At 46.9% G+C, this 20,280-nt stretch overlaps 1 protein-coding gene across 2 annotated transcripts in view; it reads right to left on the minus strand.

Annotated features, from left to right (window-relative positions):
• CLTC (clathrin heavy chain) overlaps nt 1-20,280 on the minus strand; it is a 74,895-nt gene that overhangs the window by 13,649 nt on the left and 40,966 nt on the right. For both annotated transcript variants that reach the window (XM_083714990.1, XM_083714989.1), the window contains exons 7-22: nt 19,355-19,552; nt 17,911-18,111; nt 16,514-16,666; nt 14,942-15,064; nt 13,969-14,106; nt 12,979-13,143; nt 12,638-12,818; nt 11,411-11,574; nt 8,707-8,832; nt 7,478-7,620; nt 7,073-7,307; nt 5,456-5,578; nt 5,186-5,331; nt 4,170-4,353; nt 3,528-3,720; nt 596-753 (exon numbers count right to left, since the gene is read on the minus strand). In XM_083714990.1, coding sequence (XP_083571116.1) covers nt 596-753; nt 3,528-3,720; nt 4,170-4,353; nt 5,186-5,331; nt 5,456-5,578; nt 7,073-7,307; nt 7,478-7,620; nt 8,707-8,832; nt 11,411-11,574; nt 12,638-12,818; nt 12,979-13,143; nt 13,969-14,106; nt 14,942-15,064; nt 16,514-16,666; nt 17,911-18,111; nt 19,355-19,552 — 2,631 coding nt within the window. The remainder of the gene's footprint in view (nt 1-595; nt 754-3,527; nt 3,721-4,169; nt 4,354-5,185; nt 5,332-5,455; nt 5,579-7,072; nt 7,308-7,477; nt 7,621-8,706; nt 8,833-11,410; nt 11,575-12,637; nt 12,819-12,978; nt 13,144-13,968; nt 14,107-14,941; nt 15,065-16,513; nt 16,667-17,910; nt 18,112-19,354; nt 19,553-20,280) is intronic.

The raw sequence follows: 20,280 nt of genomic DNA on the forward strand, positions 1-20,280 counted from the left end.
ATTTGGAAACTTCTGACTGCCTGTATAAGCTTTCACTGCTCCAAACATAGGTCACTGTACACTTTTGTTCATTTGTGACTTAACGCCAATAAAACTGTATAATAACAAAGCAAAAAAAATGCTACTGGACCAGTTTAACCAAAAAGCCTGGCTTTCTTTTTACAAAAGCACATGCCCAAGTTTAGTTCCATTATTTCAGAAGCCCATTTGTTCTGTTTTTGTTCCATTCTTTCTCCAAAGAGCAGTTTACATGGCTCCTACACATTTTATCCCCACAACAGCCCTTTGAAGAAGGGTGGGCTGTGAGGTGGTGACTGTCTTAAGGCCACCCCCAGGGCAGTTTTAGGGCTGAGTGGAGATTCTAACCAGGTCCTCCGAGCCTTCAACACGCTAACCACTCCAAAGAAAACTTCTCAGATCCCATATAAAAATCATTTTGATACTTGAGGTCCCCTCCCCCCAAAAATCATTGTATCTAAGAGTGTAAACCCAAACCTTGCAAAGAGACAGGAGGAGCTGAACTAACCAAACTAAAAACAAAACAAAACACCCCACACTTGAAATTCGCATTTAAAAGGCTGACGGAAGGACTCACTTGTTGAATGTGGGCATTGTTTGGCCCATTGATGAATTCTTCCAGCTCGGCCAAACGGTTTGTTTTAGCAAGTGCGAAAATGAGTTCCGTCTCCACATAGGATTCCCGGGCCTTCCTGCGGGCCATCTGCAAGTATTTCACCAGCTCCTCCCAGTTTCCTAGGTTGGGGGGGGGGCGGAGAGGAGAGGAGAGAAAGAAAGAAAGAAAAGTTCAAGGTCACATCATGCTGACAATCAGCAGGGTTGCCCAGTTAGGCTGAAAGGCAGAGATCCTTCACTTCGTACTTATTACTCGACCGCACAGTCTCACTCGACGAAGAACGTCACTTTTTAGGAAAGGGAGGGGTGGACAACATCACGGCATGTGCGACACTGGCAAAAAGCAAAAACAGGATGAGCCCCCCCCCCCCCGAACACTGATTAATTCGTACTTAGACTTGAGCTGCGTGCTGAGCTATTAGAGCAAAACACAGTCGCTCATTCTTGCTGGACAGAACACAAGCTTCCCAAAACTAGGGAAGAGGGGAGGAAAAAAAATCGGGTCAGCCAAACAATCCACTTCTTTGTCATCCGCCCCTTATACTGAGCAAGTCTGTTCAACGCATCTGGTAGAGGATAAATGTACTTTGCCAACCACTTGGGTATCTTGCCATTAGGGAGGGAGGCAGATCCTCATCTTTTCCTCTGCTATGGGTTTCAAAAAGTGGGACCCGAAAGGGTGGGGGGGAATAGACCCCTCTTGCAGTTATGGGAGGGGAGTTAAACGGGGGACAACCAATTGTTATGGTGGTACAAAGAAGTCTTCGTGTGATTGCAAGAATCCTGGAGAGGGGCTCTTCTCGGCCTGGTCACCCTGAAGGAAGGTGACAAAAACTGGGGAATAGAGAGAAGAAAGCAAAGAGGCTCCTTTAACAGAAAGAAAGTCAATGTTGCAGGATAACTATGCTTCGAAAAGCTGCTTCCTGCAACAAGGAAGAGAAAGACTTAATGCAGCAAGAGGGAGCGGGAATGGGAACACCCAGGAGGAAGGCACCTTATAATTATTTTAAATTTGAAGTTAAATTGTCAAAAATCTTTGAAACTCAAAAAAATAAAAAAGGCAAAGAAACTGGTGTAACGTGACATATGAGCCAGGCCACTGTCTCGTAACTAGGAATTCCTCATCCAATCAAGTTCTGCTTAAAATGTTTTCAGAAAGGAAGAGGAGGGCTGAGGGGGAAAGTTTCACGTGCGACTGGCTGCAATGCCAACCCTGCCTGATCCTGCCATTCTAGAGAAACTTGAAGGAAAGCAAAAACAGATCCCTCTCTCAAGGGCCCTGTGCTGTGGAACAAACTGCAATAGTCGGGTCAGATTCCCATGTGCAATAGCCAGCTCTTTAATCACTCTCTTGTGTTTCTGGGTTGTCATGGTGGAGCAGGGGGGGTGGAACCAGATACAGCTGCCAGGACAGGTCTTTCAACCACCCCACAGGGTGACTCCGCATGTGGGAAGGACCACTCACCCAACATCATAAGAGTAACAGGTGACTGAAACCTGTCAAAGTCCAAAGGAGGTTTTGGTAACCTCCAGAGGATCAGCAGCTTACAGCAGCCTCCTCCGAAGGCTAGGGTGCCCCTTCAAAGGGGCTCCCCCTGGGACAACCAGCTGAGAATTGGTCACAGGGAGTCCCTTTCAAGTCTGGAGGGAGAAGCGCTCCTTTTTAAAAAAGAAATCCAGAAAACTGATTGCATTTAAAGCGCTTCTTTCAGTGCTTTGAATGCAAAGTGTTGTAGCCAATGCTACTCAGAATAAAACCAATGAAAATAATGGACATGACTAACTTGGGTCCATTTATTTCAACTCTTGAGTAAAGCTTTGTTAGAGATAAGCTGCTTCCTCTGGAAAGAGAAAAAAATGATTCAATTAAGGAAGTGCTCCCCCTGCCCTGAGCAAGCAGTTTGTATTCAAAGTGCATTGAACCCAAGTGGCTTCCTCCAGCCCACTGAGCTGAACTAGGGAGTTCCCAAAGTGGAACTCCCTAAGGTAGTCAATACCAGCCAAGTGGCGGGACTTTGGCAATGCAGGGCTCTCATTAAGGTTTGTGCCTGCAGAGACCTGCCCTGCGCTTTGAAGCCCCAACAATTGGCTGGTGGGACTTCAAAGCACCTTGCAGCCACCAACTGTCAGCTGACTGGATGTGCCTGCAGACCCCTTTTGAGCCCAGCTGCAGCTTTAACTGCCCCTCATCTGACATTGTGAGGTGAGGTCTGGGCAGGGCTTTCTTCTCAGTTCCAGGACCTCTCAGGCGGGCGCCATTGTCATTACAAGAGAACAAGGAAGGCGTTCATGGTGAGTTCCAGCTCCTCTTTTTCTAGAAAAAGTAGTACTGGGTATAGGGCAAAAGGGCTTGACTAGGCCAAAATGGTGTGGTGGACCTAATTAGGCCCACAGGTCAGAGGCTCCCCGCCCTGTGTTGGAGCAGGAGAAGTGGAGAGTTGATTGGAAAGGGAAGGGGGGAATCAAACCTTGGCAACATTTTGCAACAAGGATGAGGAACCGGCAGCCCTCTAGGTGTGGGATTCCAGTTCCCACTAGTCCCAGCAAGCAGGCCAAAGCAGTGATGGGTGCCACAGTTTTCCCATCACGGCACTGCCATCCTTGTCCATTTTCTTCCAGCTGCCATAATTATAACTGTGCTTACTGCAAGCCACATTAAGAGCAATGCTGGACTGAGAATGTGAGATGAGAAGCAGAAGGAATGAATGAATTTTTGAAAGAAAGGAAGGTCACCCAATGCATTTAAATTACGACTTCCGGGATGCGTCAAGCTTTTTACAATCACAGAAGTGCTTAAGTTACTGCAATCCTACCTGGGTGCTGCCTGTTCTGAAAGCTCCCAGAAGGCAGGCTACTGAAAACCAAACTTTATGTGGGGGGTTCCCAAGCCTTACCGCTGGCATTCGCAGCCTGAACCACTTCCATGTATGAAGAAGGATCGTCCGCTTTGATGTAGGAGTCTATCGCTTCCTTAACCATCCCTTTCTGAAGCTGAGCTTTGGCAAGCTGGCTCCACACGGCTGGCTCATTGCAGCGCTCAGCGAACTCGTAGGCACGGTCCAAGTTGCCAATGTGTTCGATCAAAACCTAGAAAGTGGGGAGACGGCTGCCATTTAAAAAACAAAAACTAATAGCGTGCTTGTGGTAGGCATTTGCCAGTGCAAGAGTAGCTTGGCCAGAATTAAGCCTAGCATGTGCCTAGTTAGGCCTCCGAAAGCCTTCACACAAAGGATGACCAAGCCAATTTTCAGGAACTCTTAACATGAGGCATGGGAAAAGCCCGCTATAAATCTTTGCAGCTTCCCCCCAAGGGTCTAATTAGTATCTAGGGCACCTGAGCTGTATATGTAAAACCTGGGCTAGAACCCATGCAGACTGTGGTGAACTGGAACACTTGAAACTTGGGCTGGATTCCCTTGACACGGAAGTTGCGCCTTCAGCACAAATACATGGAGCAGTTTGGGGACACAAGCCAAGACTCAGCTCCGTGAAGAGAACCATACCCAGAATTCAGATACATGGACACCCAGCACTACCTGCACTGCAGAGGTGTTGACATCAAACTTCCTGAAGATGGAAAAGGCCTCTTCAAAGAGTTCGTTGCTGATCGCGATGTTGGCAATATCAGGAGCATCATAGTTGTCCAGGCGGTTGATGTATTCCATGACTCGGGTCCGGTCGGCCTTGATAGCCGTCAGAATGAGGAGGTTCTGCAGGTTCCTTTACAGGAAAAAGCAAGCAATAGAATTAAGGCAAGGAATTAAGGCATCAGCAGCCATCATTCAAAATGACATAATAAAGGTTTAGAGTGAGTTCACAGGTTCAGCCCCAGATCTCTGAGAAGGGTTTTTGGCCCGAGGACCTTAAAAGTGTACCTGGAAGTTGCTGACAGTAAGGGGCTCGATCAGGTGTGAGGAGCCTTTGTGCTCCCAGATGTTGCTGAACTACAACTCCCATAATCTCTGGTCATGCTTGCTAGGGCTGGTGGGAGTTGCATCATCTGGGGGCACAAAGGCTTCCAAACCTGGGCTACATATGCAAATAGTGTGACTTGGTATAATAATGAAGTGCCACTTAATATTCATTCAGCAATTATAAGGAATCAAGTCTTCCACTCTGGAACTCTTTGTCCATTGAGATTAGGCAGATGTCTTCATCGTACAGTGGTACCTCAGGTTAAGTACTTAATTCGTTCCAGAGGTCTGTTCTTAACCTGAAACTGTTCTTAACCTGAAGCACCACTTTAGCTAATGGGGCCTCCTGCTGCTGCCGCACTGCCGGAGCCCGATTTCTGTTCTCATCCTGAAGCAAAGTTCTTAACCTGAAGCACTATTTCTGGGTTAGCAGAGTCTGTAACCTGAAGCGTATGTAACCTGAGGTACCACTGTACTCTTATTTTGGCACCTGCTAAAAAAAGTCCCTTACACTGCTAAAAATCTTATTCAGCAAGCTGCCTGAGCTTTTGAGGTTTTACTCACAAATTTCCAACCATCTCCCCCAAATATTATTTGAGGTGTGAGGGTAAGGGTAAGACAAACACAAGAGTACTGACCTGTGTTCACTGAACACGGAATTGTCAAGAACAATTTTCTCCAGCAACTCAATGAGTTCATTGGGAAGGTCGGCGGTCATGAAAGCCTTGACTGTGACAGATACTTCTTCAGGGTCTTGAGTTTCAGAGAGAGCTGTCTGCACAACCTGATGAGAGAGGGAGGGATCTGAGCAATGGGTGCCCGCAGCTGGCAACTTGCTTGCCTACTGCTCACTTTCTTAAGCGTACACACAGCACAAGCAAAGGGGAACAGAGAGGAGCGCAAAGTACCTGGTCAATCAGGGGTCTCCGGTAAGGGTTGCTCTCCAGCAGTACACTGGCCCACAGCTCAGGGTCCTTGCGGCGCACCAAGTAACGTGACAGGCTCTTGAAGAGGGAGTTCTCGTTGCAAACCTGGAATGCGAAAGAATAATATATTCAGGCAGGGAAACCAAGGTGTTCTAGTGTGAGGGGGAGGAAGAGAGAGAAAGCGTCAAAGAGTTCTGAGCCTGGATTTTACAGAGGTAAAAAGTTCTCAGCCAGTGCACAGCCTTTAGTCATTTGGGAGGGTCTGGAGTAGAACATGGGTTGGAACAGAGAAGTCCTGCCTGGGGATGGTTTCTGGCAACCACTCTTTTTTTGTTCATGTGTTTTTATTGAATGGATTTCTGAACATACAAACAACAAGCATCATATCAGCTGCAATGGTGTTCAATGTAAAGTTTGGTAGATTAACTTAAGCAGCCTCTCCGTAGGTCTCCATGGGTAGATGGAGGAATAACAGAATCAGAGTTGAAAGGGTCTCCAAGGGTCATGGAGACAAACCCCCCGGGATGTAGGAATTACAGCTAAAGCACCTCTGACAGATGGTCACTGAATCTCTGCTTAAAAATCTCCAATGAAGGGGCGCCCAGCACCTTCTGAGGGAGACCATTCCACTGCCAAACAGCTCTTACTATCAGTTCTTCCTGATGTTGTTTCTTGTAACTTGAAGTCATTAGTTTGGGTCCTACCCTCTGGAGCAGCAAAAAACTAACTAGTATGAAATAAAATAAAACCAAGCCAAACTGTGTTGAAGTCACCTCTTTTTAACTTTTCAGCTAAAGCAATCTGCCAAATGTTTGCCTACCACCTCCATAATGTTAATCCTAGAACAGTTTTCCAGTGTTTCCTTACCAGCTGATGAGGCGCCGCCATAGAGAATACAACTCAGTCCTTTTAAGGAAAACTGGCCTTTTGATTTTCAAATACAGACAGCAACACTAGTTGAGGAATACACTGAAACTTACAACCTGCTGTTTTAACAGTCTCTTCAAATCGAGCGTTCCATTTTTCCAACCAGCCAGCCAATTTAAGTTCTGCTGCTTCTGAGTACATACAATCATAGAATCATAGAGTTGGAAGAGACCACAAGGGCCATCGAGTCCAACCCCCTGCCAAGCAGGAAACACCATCAGAGCACTCCTGACATATGGTTGTCAAGCCTCTGCTTAAAGACCTCCAAAGAAGGAGACTCCACCACACTCCTTGGCAGCCAATTCCACTGTCGAACAGCTCTTACTGTCAGGAAGTTCTTCCTAATGTTTAGGTGGAATCTTCTTTCTTGTAGTTTGGATCCATTGCTCCGTGTCCGCTTCTCTGGAGCAGCAGAAAACAACCTTTCTCCCTCCTCTATGTGACATCCTTTTATATATTTGAACATGGCTATCATATCACCCCTTAACCTCCTCTTCTCCAGGCTAAACATGCCCAGCTCCCTTAGCCGTTCCTCATAAGGCATCTTGAGAACTGCTTTGATACGTGTCCTATTTTTCAATTAACATCATATCCAGCATCATTTCCTGACTCTGAAAGACACTACAAGAGCATCTTTCTAGCTAAGAGAGACTCAGTGTGTTAGATACTCACATTAATTAGCTCCTGGTCGCACTGCCCACGCTCATAAGCGACGCAGGCCAGATGCGGGTCTCTCTTCTCGCAATACTTCCCCACCACCCGGCTGTCGTAGTAGGGGTTCTCGCGAAGGAACCTCTCGGGGTTGTTGTTACTGTCAATGTAGATTTTAGCCAGTGCGTTGTGGGTGGCTGGTTCCTCGCAGCCCTCATGAATTCGGGCTTCCAGCCAGGGAAGGAGGAGTTTCAACCTTTAAAAAGGGGAAAGGGGAAAAAAGAGTCAATTGGTAATAAACTAACAACACAACAGAACAGAGCCACAACTCAAAAAACAGGTTCAACATTCCTGGTTAGAAATACCGAGGAATGTTGATGCCCCCACAAAAGAGAACACTATTCCCACAAGCTGCGTGAGGTTTACCTATTTCTTTTTTCTACTTCGGCAACAAGCTCATCCGTGGAGAACTGCCCTCTCACAACCAGGATCAGGCTCTTTATGACGTCTTCGGAGCAGTCCACGTCAAGCAAGCCCCCGATGACCACAGGGAGGCGACTCGGGTTCACCTGCAGCAGCAGCAGCACCAAGATGTCATTAAAGCAGCAAAACCACAATCAGACGCAACAGGCTCCAAACCTCATACTCCACCCTCACGTTACGACCCAAAAGAAGCTTCAGCTCCCGTAGCGGGACAGCGAAGGATGCAACGCTGGAGGGCAGTTAAGCAACCATCCCCCCAGACCCTCCCAGAAGGTGTCCTTTGTTCTGGGGTACTTTGGCTCTATCGGCATAGGAAGCCAACAGGGAAACCACCCCCAACCTTTTGAGTGCCTTTCATTAGGCACACTTTTGACAATGCGGGTCACTATATAAGAGCGATTAGAAGCCAGTTTACTACAAGTTTTCAAGGTTAGAGTCTGTACAGACTAGAAATCCTAGACAGCAGCCCAGTGAGATTAAAGCCAGAGCACTGTTTGTTTGTTTATTTAAAGAAATACATACTGTTATTTCATTTTAAAAATAAGCATCAAAGCAGCCTACGGCAAAGATACATTTAAAAACACCCAATAAAAGCCGTATTAAGACATCAGTTAATTATTGTGGAAAAATGCATGCACTGGCATGGTTATCGTGCTGGACTATGGCCTGGTTGCCGGGGGGGAAATGGGGAGGGGGAGAACTACCTTGAGCTCTTTGGAGGAAAAGTGGGGTATCAATGTAATGAATGAAATAAATAATATTCTTAATTGTCTGCATATGGGAAAGTTTTCAGCAGGTGGTACCTCGGGTTAAGTACTTAATTCGTTCCGGAGGTCCGTTCTTAACCTGAAACTGTTAACCTAAAGCACTGTTTCTGGGTTAGCGGAGTCTGTAACCTGAAGCGTATGTAACCCGAGGTACCACTGTATTCCACAGAACTGGGCTGATGACACTAAAGACTCCATTTCTTGTTTTTAATCAGATAAGCCTCATCAACTCGGGGAGCGACCGATGAGCTAGATGATCTCATTGACTGAGCTGAAGTTTATGTGAGCACCACCATTTCTTGGCTGCGTCAGTTTGTGACAAAAAGCAGCCAGTGAACCAAGGTGGCTTATCCCGGAAGGTCTGATGGTTCCCCTTTTCAGGACTTATAACCACCTGCTCCTTACCTTCTGCACATAGATCTCAATGTATTTTTGGAGGTTGTTCCTGTACAAGTACAGCACTAGATCGTGCACAAAGTCAAAGCGGTCGCAAACGATGATCAGTGGGAGCTGGTCTGTCAGTTTTGCTTCCTGCAAAAAAAAAAGGGGGGGTGAATGGGAGAGAAATCAAGGTTTGAATGAACTGCTTTCCTGAAGAGGGCTGTAACTGTGCTGTGAAAAGCAAGTTTGGCGAGATGAAGGCATCTATACACCCTAGGGACAGACAGGTTTCTATCCAAATTTAATCTAATGAGTTTATTTACAGACTTGGTTCTTCTTTACAACCATACATGTCCCAAGGTCTTATCCTGCTCCAAGCTCCCGATTTATTATTTTTGTGGTTTGTTTTTTTTAAAAAAAAACAGTCATCCAATTTACAGCCACAGCTTCACGCTTTGCAGGCAGTTTTACAAAATGCACAAGACGCCAAAAGGATTACAAGCCTAGACTAGGCCTCAGCATTTGCCAACTGCTACAAGTTACACAGTGCGCAGGATCAACTCTGAGATTGGGGCTGCTAATACAGATTAAGGCTTGCGTTAATACCGAAGGGTGGCGTGCTTAAAGTACTTGAGCCCTTTCACCTTGCACTTCCAAGTCATGTCTGCCTGATCCCCTCAGGCAAGTGAATAATTTCCGGGTAGCCAAATGGAGGAAGCTCTTGCAAATTGGAGAGACTGGATTCTTGCTCGCCTCCATCCTCCTGTTTGGGTCCATCATCATGTATTGCAAGAACACCTTGATCTGAAAGCAGTGTCTTCTAATCCAGGCTCTTAAAACAGGATCTGCTTACAGAGCAGGTTGGTGCCCATTGGGACTGGTGGGAAGACTAACAGCAGGTGGCGCCAGAGTCAACAACAGCCACCTCATTCTAGTTCTGTCCCCATCCTCTTCCTTGCCAAGTTTTACAAGGGCAACAATCCTCTTGAACTAGACCCATTGTGGGGACCTTAGCAACTCTTCCCCAGCTGAGGATGAGGGAAGCAATCCAAGGACAACATGCAACCCAAATACAGAGCGGAAGTAACTTGGAAAAAGTGGCCAACTTACAAGAGTCGCTATCGCCCCAGCTCAAGAAACCCTACGCAGCTGTTGCAATTTGTTATGTGTGGGTATGAAATGCTACCCCTCCTCAGAGTAGACCAGTGGTTCCCAACCCTTTTTTTTTTTTTGGGCCATGCCTCACCTAAGCATCTCTAAAATCCTGATTGCCACCCACCCCCCACCCAGTGACATAAAATTCTTATTATTCGAAAAGTGAACTCCTATTCATGTGGAGGAAGCCTAAAAGGCCATTAACTTGGTCTAAACAAGCTTCCAAATTGCCCCCCTTAAAAATTAAATTGCCCCACATTGGAAACCACGGGAGTAGACCCACTGACGTTAATAGGAATGACTAGCTTGATTCGTTAATTTCAATGGGTCCACCCTGTGCAGGATTACGTTGAATCCAACTCTCTGACTCCTAGTAATAAAATGATAGGTAGCGTTCTTCTCTGTGAATGACATTTGAAAGCAAGGTGTCAAGGTCACACACGCACGCACAAGAAAGGATTGTGTTCTAAAAGGAAAATTAAGCCACCACACACACAGTTTTTCCAAGGCTGCTAATCCCAGGACACAAGCCTCTACACTAAAAGTGGACACTGAAAGAGTTAACAGATCGGGGAGACTTCTATACTGGAAGGTTTACCTGGTACATGTCCTGAACATCCCACAGACACAAGGATCAGCACAAAAGACAACAGACTGATCAGGAAATGGTTGACTCACAAACACATACACGTAACTCAAAACCGCTGCTTATAAGCTAACTCCAAAGACAACTGCTAGATTACTTTACAAGGGTCCCAAAGCCTCTTCCTTTGTTCTAGCTCCCCACACCATCCCCACTAACAAGATCTATTCCTCCCTAAGGGCTGTCCCCCATGTTAGCCCTATTCAGAGGAGACCTATTGAAGCGGATTGATATGGCTAACCAGAGCTGCCAAAAGTGTTGAGCAACTTTGGCTCAGGGCCAGGAGCGGGGAACCTCTGGCCCTCCAGGTCCTACTGGACTCCCATCACCCATCACCCTGGATCAATGACCCTACTGGCAGGGGCTGATGGGAGTTCTCCACCAGCAACAACTGGAGGGCCACAGGTCATGGAACCACAGAATTGCAGAGCTGGAAGGGACCCCAAGTGTCATCTAGTCCAACGTGCGGCAATGAACTCAAGTATCTGTGACAGATGGCCAGCCAAGCTCTGCTTAAAAACCTTCAAGGAGGGAGCCCACAGCCTCCTGAGACTGTTCCACTGTTCAACAGCTCCTTCGCCTGTGATTTAGCCCTTTGCTCTGCCAAACTGTCAAAATCAATACTTAGCTGTACCTTCAGGTGGTGGCAATATCGTAGAATCACAGAACTGTGGCTGGAAGGGACCCCCGAGGGTTACCCAGTCCAACCCCCTGCAATGCAGGAATGTTTTTAACAAAATGCACATGTTCTTTTAAGGAATCAAAGACCGCTTATATTCCAAGAGATTTATCAATGGCCTGAGCTGTATTGTTATTTCCAATGGCCTCCACCACCAAAATTAGAATTAAAAACCACAAGCCGATGATAAGCTGGCCTGGCTATGGGGAGCTGAGGTGGGAGCGCAGAGGATTCTCCTATCCTTTTTTTACCTTGAGGAAGTTCTTCACCCGCTCTGGGTCATAGCAGTTGCTTTCCCTGCAAATTCTTTCCACCTCTTTAATCTGGCCTGTCTTGCAAGCAGCCTGGATGTATTTGAAGTGCACGTCTGGGTCCTGGCTGAAGTTGACGATGGAGCCCAGGAAATAGAAGAGACCTAAGTGGGGGGAGTGAAGAAGACACTTTAAAATTAAATGTCAATACCTTGGGAATCAAGCGGAGCAATTGTATGACCAGTCTGTGTAATACACGTTCTTGCAGGACTGTGGGAAGACTAGTCTCTGTGTACAAGGAAAGTTCTTGCAGACTTCCGTGTAGGGCAAGGGAGAAGGAACCTTTCAGACTGAGCACCACATTCTCATCTGGGCCACATGCCAGGGGTGGGCAGAGCAAGCATTCTAAGTTTTACCTTTGTGCACTAGGCTCATTTCTGCAGACCCACACACCCCGTCTGTCCTTAGGCTCCAAGCCCCATTTCACTCCAGCCACACCCCCTCACATTCTTCACCAGCTCTGCTTTGCACCCTCCTCAAGTGAACTTAGCCTGCCCTTAAACTCTGAGAGTGCCTCTTACTGGTGCAGCTTTTGACCTATAAAGCCCTTCACGGCCTAGGACCCTCGTACCTACAGGACCACCTCTCCTGTTATGCCCCACGGAGGACCTTAAGGTCCATAAATAGCAACACGCTAGAGGTCCCGGGCCCTAAGGAAGTCAGATTAGCCTCAACCAGAGCAGGGCCTTTTCAACACGTCTTGGCTGGGGAGGGCGGGGTATAAATAATTTTTTTTATTATTATTACTCAGTCAGTTGGAGGATAGAGGTGTGTGTATGTGTTGTTTTGTTTTATTTATTACATTCATATCCCAACTTTTCCTCCAAGCAGCTCAATGTGGTGTACCCGATTCTCTCCCTCCCAATTTTATCCTCATAACAACTCTGTGAGGGAAGTTAGTTAGGCTGAGATGGAGTGATTGGCCCATTGCCTGGTGAGTTTCATGGCTGAACAGGTACACAAAGCCTCCTCTCCCAGGTCCTAGTCAGACACCCCGATCACAGCACCACATTGGCACACCTTACTGTACTAAAGGAAACCTTTACATTCATTCCTCCGTGCACTTTTTCCTCTGGTCCTGGACACCACCATGCAAGTGGCCTCCCCAGGCTGAAACAGGTTCCTCATCCCTGTGGCGAAGAGCCTGAGGTGGCCCTGTTGCCTTACCTTCAAAACTCTTGAAAGATTCGAAGAGTTCAATGAGGGACTGGGTCGAAAGCTGTTCATGGTACTTTGAAGCAACCTGGACGCATATCTGCAAGTTCTGGCGGATGTTGGCCGAGAGCATCGCCCGGAGGCATTCGAGGGAGTCTTCCACCGAGAGGGAGCCAAAGTAGTTCACCAACCACTGCAGGTTAAAAGCAGGCAGTCAAAAAAAATTATCTAACCCATGGTGATGTTCTAAGTCCCATTTGCACACAGCAAGCACCCAAAGCAGAGGACTTGAACTGGAGGAATCAGTGATGGAAAGACTCATCTCAAAATACAGCTGGTTTGGGACACCGTACCTCGGGGTTGAGAAGGTGAGTGTGGACGACGGCCCGCTTGATGTCATACAAGTCGGTGAAGTGTTCCAGGGCTCTCTGGAGGAGGCCAGCTTTCTCGCACAGCTGGGCAATGTGGGCTCGGTCGTAGTGGGTGAACATCTGGTTTCCTAGGATGGCATCAGCAACCTGGAAGGAAAGGGAGATTTGGCAGTCAAAAGGCAGGCTTCGTTCTACACCTACAGCTTTGCCACCAGGTGTAAACTTTTAAGAGGCTATAAGGAAAGCCAGTGACGTGGTACAGCAAGCCTCAAATATATTTCCTCCCATGTGCTCAGAGCATCCGTCGTCAGGCGTAAAAGCAGCCTGCTTGGAGAAGTAGGGATATTCCAGGCATTTCTATGTGGCGTCTGCTCTGAATTTCTCACTTAAGAAGGCTCACCAGGGCTGCCCATTCACAGCTTTAGAACACCACCACAACCACAGCCATTTTCAGAGGACTGTGTTTTGTGTCTGACCAGATTGATGCAGCCACCTCTGATATTTCTTAATGTTTTGTTTACAAATCAGAGCGCCGGACTGAAGAGCTGTTTTGAGTTTCTATTGTTAACACATGTTGAGGCTCAAGAATAATATACATGGTGCAGAAATATTCATTCCACAAATCAAGAAAGGGATGAGTATTTAGACAAGGTTTCTGGAGCCTTAACTCTCTTCATCCCTTGCTACTGACCACGCTTGCTGTGGCTGATGGGAGTCGTAGTTCAGGAACACCCAGAGGCCCAACAGTTCCCCGCACCTGATCTAGATGGTGTGGTTGCTTTGAAGCAACCCACCAACTACTGGATAAAGCGCAAGTTCAATCCCCGTTTGGGTTGTTCCTGCTGCATTTCAGAACCGAAACATGGGGAATATAATCACAGAAACAAGGGTGCCGGCCCCAGAGCTACTGAGCTTTAGTCCAGAACACCCACCTGGTTGCAAAGTTTCCATAACCCCCAAAAAAGTACCTACCTGAGGGGCATGCATAAGGTTCATTTCAAGCAAGCGGGTTTGCAAAGGTCCCTCTGATGGGCGGTTGTTTTTCAGGGCATCCAATAAAAAGGCTGTGCATTGCTGAATCAGGTTGTACTCCATGAACACATCCACTATCTGGAGGGGGAAGAGAAGGTTCGCTGTAGAGCTCACACTACTTAAAACTGCCCTGAGGTAGGGAATAAAGCACTGTACAATTTGTTCCCTGCAAAATCCTAACTAACTGTACGCGTTATCTCAATCAGAAGAAGCTGTCCATATCCCAAGGCTCTCAAGGAGCTGCTTCCAGTCATTAACACTGATGTAGCACAAATCTGCTGTTACTCACTCAAGGGCCCTGCAAAGGGTGGGCTGGAACGAGTGGTACTCCAGCGGTTGGGACTATAATTCCCATCATCCCTGACCATCAGCCATGCTGGCTGGGAATGATGGGATTTGAAGGCCAGCAGCATTGGGAAAGCCACATAGGTTGTGGCAGGGTCTCTTACCTGATCCTAGAAACCACAAATACCACCTCAAAGTCATTGCAAAAAAAATAAAAAATGTTCTGGAGGGATTGAGGAACTTACTCCATTTTTTTTAACCTTTTGCATGTTTAAAGACTTTCCCACAAGAGCTAATATACACTATAGCACTAAGTATATAAACTATTGCTGCAATCAGACCTGGAGAACCACCCAGTTTCCAGTCTTCATTTGTAGATGCAGCCTTTCGTATCTTTGCAACAGCCTTGATTTATCTCGAATTATGCTTGTGGAAAACAAGCTTTGGACATAGAATCACTTCTTAAAGTGATAAACCAAGTTATTCCTTGAATTTCTTACTCCAATGCCTTTCATCTAAAAATTGATGCAAACACCTTTCTGGAGGGGCAATCAGTATTTTCAGGTCTCTAAAAGCAAAAAAAAAAAAAGGGCATCTCCTTTTTTCTTCATGTTCAAGTTTTACTTACTTGGGTGATATCTGCAAGAGGTTCCTCATCCTGAACCAGCATTTGGGCAAACTGCTGTCCTTGGTCTGGGCTGATGCGCATCACATTCCTCAGGAGGAAGATCCAGTCAGGAGTGTAGCCAACCTACACACACACACACACACACACACACAGAGAGAGAGAGAGAGAGAGAGAGAGAGAGAGAGAGAGAGAGAGATTTTGTGAACTTTTTAAAGAGCCAGCTATCCTGGCAACTTCCAACCAGTTCTTAAGATCTACAGATCTATTGCTGGAAGCTCAAGTTCTATTACATACCCCTGGAATGCTACCCCAAAACTGAGCCTCAGAGGTGCAGGGAAGACCCTCTAGACCAGCCTCCTGCTGCTATTTTCTGATTTGCCAAGGACTATTTCCAGCACAGTTGGTCTTTTATAGGAATGTCACCAATCCCATTTTAGGCTTTAAAGGTCTTGTTTATTGATTCCGGATGCTGCTTTGTTCCTTACTGTTGGTTTTTGCTTTTGCCTTTTTTTGCAAGATGTGCTTTGTGCTTTTTTTTCCAAAAGAAAGGAAACGACCTAATACATTTGATACATAAACTAGAAAGCAAACCACTCAGCCTAAGCTTCTACATCAGAAGGGCTCGTCTCCTCTGGCGCACCTCCTGGAAGGGGCTTCAGCCAAGTTCCGCGAGGAAGGTCCGTAGCTCAGGAGTGCTCTGCATGCAGTAGGTCCCTGGCTCAAACCCCAGTGGCATCTGCGGGTACTCTGCCTGAAACCCTAGAGAGCCACTGCCAAGTCAGCATAGACAATGCTGAGTTAGCTGGACCAGTAATCTGATTGGTGTAAGATAGCTTCCACTATTAAATCACTGCAGCCACCCAAACAGGCAAGCTCTGCTGGTGTTGCCGGTTCATCTTGTGGTTCTGACTTCCACAGCTAGCTTCTGATCTCTCGTGCACATGCTGTATCACAGGTATGTCCAAAGTCAGAAGTATATGTCCTGGGGTAAAAAAGCTCAACAACAACTTTGGTGGGCTCTCGTGAATGTTCACTTCATCATCAGACTTCCTGTTTAGCCGCGGACATTGTTGAAGCACAGAAAAAGCTCTCTGAAGTTTTCTGAGCAGCGTGGGGCTCCGGGCACCCCCGCTGCATCAGAACCCACTCCTCCTCTCTTTCCAAGGCAATAAAAGTTACTCAGTTTTTAGCTATTAAAAAATGGACACAGACACTTTGAAACAGTTCACAGTAGTTGAAATAAAAATTAACCAGCAGCACTATGCCATAAAATGAAGAGTTGTTGAAAGGCTCACAAGACTAAACTGTCTGGGGCAAGGATAAATAATTTCTCTGCTAGATAGGCCACCCTGAGGACAGCATCCTATCACTGGGGCGACACTGAAGTAGTTCTACCGAAGGTGGAAATCCACCTAAGCTCTGAGGGTGCTGGGAATGGCCAAAGGGAATCACCAGGTAACCTCACCCCATTGGTCGCTGCTGCCAGTCAGCAGAGCCCAAGCAGGGTTGGCAAAGCGAGCACCCCAACATGAACTCCAGTGCCCCCCTGGTTCCAGCCCAACAGCAAATCACCTTCTTTGCATACAGCACAATCTTCTGAACTTGTCCCGTTTCAGCAAAACACTGGATCACTTTGCTGGGAACGTTAGCCCTTAGGTAGACGCTCAGAGCCAGTGTTGGGTCCACAGATTTCACCAGGTCCCCCAGTTCTTCGGAGCATTCCAGCTGTTTCCCCCGCAGAAACAAAAACGAACATTTAAACAGGTTAGAAAAGAGAAGCAAAATGACAAGGGCTGAGCTGCGAAATGTGCAAGATGGAATGGCTGGAGAAGAAACTCAGAGGGTCTCTTGCGGACCTATGACCACACACACACACACACACACACACACACCACTGCCTGCCAGCCACCTTGCGTCCTGTGAGTCATACGAAACGGGGGTGGGTAAAGGGTAGTGGGGGACCAGTTGGGGTTCCCGACTCCAAATGGGTTACAACAAATTACCATTGTGAGAAAAGGATGCCACATTTTAAATTGTTGTGGCCTGCCTGGGGAACTTAGGATGAAGGGCAGGTAATAAATCAAAACAACTAGATATTAACACGATTTTTTTTAAGTAGTTTATAAGTATTTAAAATAACGAGCGAAGAAGGCTCCACACCTCCTTCTAAAGGAGGCAAACCAAAATGCACAGCTTATAACTGGAGACAAAAGAGCCGGTAGAGGTCAAACAGTTCTATAGGGCACAGATCCAGAAGGCTTTGGGGAAAATGAAGGGGTAGAGAATCCAGTGCCCTGAGTTTATCTGGGAAGGTCCTGGCAAATGAACAGTTTTCTGTAACCAGCAATCTGAAGACAAGGTTGCTTTATATGCAATGTGGCACTATTAATTTTGATATTTGCCACAGCATGGATCTGTAGCTTACCAGCCCCTTAAGAGCAACCTCAACACCCTCATTTACGGACAGCTGCTATTTGGGCTCAATGCACAACAGAGCCACTGAATTCAGTCTGCAGAAATGATGGATTTGGTGACTGGTAACCTCCTAAGTCAGGGACGCAGGTGGCGCTGTGGGTTAAAGCCTCAGCGCCTAGGACTTGCCGATCGAAAGGTCGGCGGTTCGAATCCCTGCGGCGGGGTGCGCTCCCGCTGCTCGGTCCCAGCGCCTGCCAACCTAGCAGTTCGAAAGCACCTCCGGGTGCAAGTAGATAAATAGGGACCGCTTACCAGCGGGAAGGTAAACGGCGTTTCCGTGTGCGGCTCTGGCTCGCCAGAGCAGCGATGTCACGCTGGCCACGTGACCCGGAAGTGTCTCCGGACAGCGCTGGCCCCTGGCCTCTTAAGTGAGATGGGCGCACAACCCCAGAGTCTGTCAAGACTGGCCCGTACGGGCAGGGGTACCTTTATCTTTACCTTTTAACCTCCTAAGTCACACCGCCCCCCAAGTCCTTCAAAAAGACGTGCTTTACCTTGTCTTCCTTCAGCCATTTCTCCAGGAGCTGCTTGCGTCCTTGCTGGAGCACCGGCCGGCAGAGTTCGAGCGACTCGTACTTGTTCAGCTGGCCTTGGTCTAGCAGGATACCAAAATACTGGAGCAGCGGAGAGGTCTGACCTGCCTGTGCTGGGACACTCTGGAAGCGGCGGATGGTGTCTGGGGTACGCAAGATCCCCTTTGGAAGAGAGAGGGGTAAATAAAATGCATCACTTGTCCTTTAGGGGGCGTAATTTTTCACTATTTTACCTGACCTTAAGATTAAAGTTATGGACATGTGCCCTCATTTCCCAACCTATCAGCAGACACAGAACTGCTCTAGTGAACCAGGCACAACCCAGTTAGTGGAACTTGCTATTCCAGCTGACTTTTCCATTTTGGGTTTTTGCAATGGTAAATGGGAATCGTTCCCAGAAAACGTGCTGTTCATAAAATCCCACAAACAGTGAGTTATTGCCGCACAGATTCATACTACCTCACAGTCCCAGTTCCCCCAACTGGACATTTAGATTATGAACACAAAGGTAGTTATATAGCTAGCTCTTTACAGATTGAGCAGACCCCACACTTATACCTTTCTCCAGTTAGAACAAAAAGAAAAAAACACGCGTCTGTTTAAACTTTCCATTTATGGTTCAGATGAATTGTGGTTGGTTTTTTGTATTTTTTTACAAAAAAATATTGTTTACTGCTTTTGATTGTTATCCACCTTTAATTTCTTCTGAAAAATAGGCAGAGTACACAAGGTTTTTGTTTTTTTTAAAGTTACTATTTGCACAGCACTTTTAAAAGAGGACAGATCTCTGCCCCGAAGAGCATCCACTAGCGAAACAAGAGGATGGGAAAGGGTGTTGAGACAGGGCTGTGTGTGGTTGCCTCAGGTTACAGTACAGCAAGTGAATGGGGGAGTTTTGCCAAAGGATTCACAGAAAAGGTGGGCTTTCAAAAGCAAAGGAAGAGGTGGCATTCATGCAGGTGGACTCAGTAGCCCAGGGTTGTAGGCAGGTTTTTTTTTTTGCTGGACCTCAACTCCCATCAGCCCCTGCATCTGCCAACAGAGATGCATGATGGGAGTTGTAAACCGAAGACATCTGGACTATTGTGATTCTGTTTAGGATGGGCTAGCTATGTTCCTCTGCAACTTCATTCAGCTGCACAGATTTAGCCCCAATTGCTAGAGGAGCGTGACTCCTACCTGCTGGTGTATAATAGAAAGGGTGTAGTCTGTCATCCTAAATCCCAAAGTGGCAGCCCGGAATAACTCAAACTGATATCTAATAGAGCACCTCCAGGGGTTGGGAGACAAGCCAATGTGAAGAAAGCATGCAGCCAGCAGTGACCACAGCATCACACTCTGTGTGAGTGATTCTGTGCTCAAGGGGCCCCAAAGCCTGGGTGGCTTAAAAGCCATTTCTCTATACCTTTGGGGCGTTTGCCGCCACCTTCGCTGCTTCCGAGTAGCTCCCCTGGGCAAAAAGCGCATTGAATTTCCGGGCAAAGAGCTCTTCGGCACCAGCAAGGTTGTTACGAACGGCCATTCGGAGAGCCAGGTCAGGGTTCTGCAGCACGTTGGTGATATATGGGATGATGTTCTCTTCTTCCACGCACACAGACAGAACCTGCGTTGGAAATATAAGACAGAGAGATTTCAGTAAGGCTTTCGACAAAGTCCCCCATGACAATTTCGCACAGAAGCTGGTAAAATATGGGCTGGATGATGTTACTGCTAGGTGAGTTTGTAGCTGGTTGACTGACCAAACCCAAAGAGTGCTCACTAATGGTTCCTTCTCCTGGGAGGGGGGGCAGGGAGTGGCAAGTGGGGTGCTACAGGGTTCTGTCCTGGACCCATTGTTGTTAAACATCTTTAAAAATGACTTTGATGAAGGAATTGAGGGGATGCTCATTAAATTTGCAGATGGCACCAAACTGGAAAGGGTAGCTAATACTTCAGAAGACAGAATCAGAATTCAAGACCACCTTTTGGAGAACTGGGCCCAAACTAACGAAATTAATTTCAATACAGACAAATGTTAAGTTCCTATACATAAGGCAAGAATAATCAGATACACAAATATAAGATATGGGACACCAGGATTGACAGCTACATGCAAAAGGTATATGAGGGTCTTAACAGACCACAAGCTTAGCACGAGTCAACAGTGTGATGCAGCAGCAAAAAAAGCTAATGCTATTCTAGGCTGCATCAACAGTAGTGTCCGGATCAAGGAAAGTAATAGAACCACTCCATTCTGCCTTGGTTAGAGCATACCTGGGGTACTGTGTCCACTTCTGAGCACCAATTTTAAGTAGGATATTGACAAGCAATGCAGGAATTGCAGCTAAGAAT

Source organism: Podarcis gaigeae, assembly GCF_964106915.1.
Source record: "Podarcis gaigeae genome assembly, chromosome: 15".
Lineage (NCBI taxonomy): Eukaryota > Metazoa > Chordata > Lepidosauria > Squamata > Lacertidae > Podarcis > Podarcis gaigeae.